This window comes from Heptranchias perlo, chromosome 5, assembly GCF_035084215.1.
Source record: "Heptranchias perlo isolate sHepPer1 chromosome 5, sHepPer1.hap1, whole genome shotgun sequence".
Lineage (NCBI taxonomy): Eukaryota > Metazoa > Chordata > Chondrichthyes > Hexanchiformes > Hexanchidae > Heptranchias > Heptranchias perlo.
The window spans coordinates 108,547,909-108,549,629 of record NC_090329.1 but is presented as its reverse complement, the minus strand read 5'-3'; the positions used below and the strand labels follow the sequence as shown (position 1 = coordinate 108,549,629).

Here is a 1,721-nt window from a genome sequence, read left to right as displayed (position 1 = left end):
AGTTCCTCTGATGTCTTAGCCAACATTTAACATGCTCTGGCTCTGATTGGATAGATAAGAGTGGAAGCGAGTGAGGACAATCCCATTGAGCTAGTAAATGGAGGAGAGGCTTTGGAGGAGGATGGTGTGGTCAACCGTGTCAAAAGTTGAGGTGAATAAGGAGGGATAATGTACCACAGTCACAGAAAATGCCATTTTTGAGTTTGGTAAACACCATTTTGGTGCTGTGGGAGAGGCAGAAACCTAATTGGATCGACTCAAAGAAGGAATCGTAGGCAAGTTTAGCAGGGATTTTGAAGGCAATGGGGTATAAATCCGTCTTGGGTGGTGATTCTGAGGCGGTGATTCTGAGGCGGTGATTCTGAGGCAGTGATTCTGGTGCGGTGATTCTGGGTGGTGATTTTGGGCGGTGATTCTAGGGCGGTGATTCTAGGGCGGTGATTCTGGTGCGGTGATTCTGGTGCGGTGATTCCGGGGTGGTGATTCCGGGGCGGTGATTCCGAGACGGTCATTCTGGTGCGGTGATTCTGGTGCTGTGATTTTGGGGCGGTGATTCTGGGGCGGTGATTCCGAGGCGGTGATTCCGGTGTGGTGATTCCGGGGCGGTGATTTTGGGGCGGTGATTCCGGGGCGGTGATTCCGGGGCGGTGATTCCGGGGTGGTGATTTTGGGGCGGTGATTCCGGGGTGGTGATTCCGAGGCGGTGATTCCGGTGCGGTGATTCCGGGGCGATGATTCTGGGGCGGTGATTCTGGGCCGGTGATTTTGGGGCCGTGATTCCGGGGCGGTGATTCTGGGCCGGTGATTTTGGGGCGGTGATTCTGGGGCGGTGATTCCGGGGCGGTGATTCCGGGGCGGTGATTCCGGGGCGGTGATTCCGGGCTGGTGATTCCGGGGCGGTGATTTTGGGGTGGTGATTCTGGGCCGGTGATTTTGGGGCGGTGATTCTGGGGCGGTGATTCCGGGGCGGTGATTCCGGGGCGGTGATTCCGGGGCGGTGATTCTGGGCCGGTGATTTTGGGGCGGTGATTCTGGGGCGGTGATTCCGGGGCGGTGATTTTGGGGCGGTGATTCCGGGGCGGTGATTCCGGGCTGGTGATTCCGGGGCGGTGATTTTGGGGCGGTGATTCCAGGGCGGTGATTCCGGGCCGGTGATTCTGGGGCGGTGATTCCGGGGCGGTGATTCCGGGCTGGTGATTCCGGGGCGGTACCACTACCACCCAAGACGGATTTATATCCCAACATGTTCAAAGGCTTTGGAGAGGAAAGGAAGGTTGGTGATAGACAGAAATTTTACTTGGTTTAAACAAAGAAAGATGAAAGAGACAGTGGACCTACCTCATACTGATGCACATTATCATACAGGGATACAAAATGTTGTATCAGTTGCTCTGATGGGTGTGCTGTGGAGAATTTTAAATTTTCACAACAGCGTCATTCAAAGCTCTTTTATTCAGATTTGTCATTTTGGGGCATTATGGCTGTTGGTTCATGAAGAGATTATCTTTTCTTCATCTTCGTTTATTTCTGAGTTCTTTACCCCAAGATTTTCATGTCTATGACTTTATTTCATTATTTTAGTATTTTTTCTTTAGTAAAATATCTGTCTATCACCAACCTTCCTTTCCTCTCCAAAGCCTTTGAACATGTTGGGATATAAATCCGTCTTGGGTGGTAGTGGTACTGCCCTGGAATCACCGCCCCGGAATCATCGCTCCGGA

General features: G+C 52.4%; 1 protein-coding gene across 1 annotated transcript; it reads right to left on the bottom strand.

Annotated features, from left to right (window-relative positions):
- Window positions 1-429: 429 nt before the first annotated feature.
- On the bottom strand, window positions 430-1,245 carry LOC137322189 (uncharacterized). The gene has a single exon (XM_067985302.1). It carries the CDS (start codon window positions 1,243-1,245, stop codon window positions 430-432), a length of 816 nt encoding a protein of 271 aa, XP_067841403.1.
- Window positions 1,246-1,721: the final 476 nt, after the last annotated feature.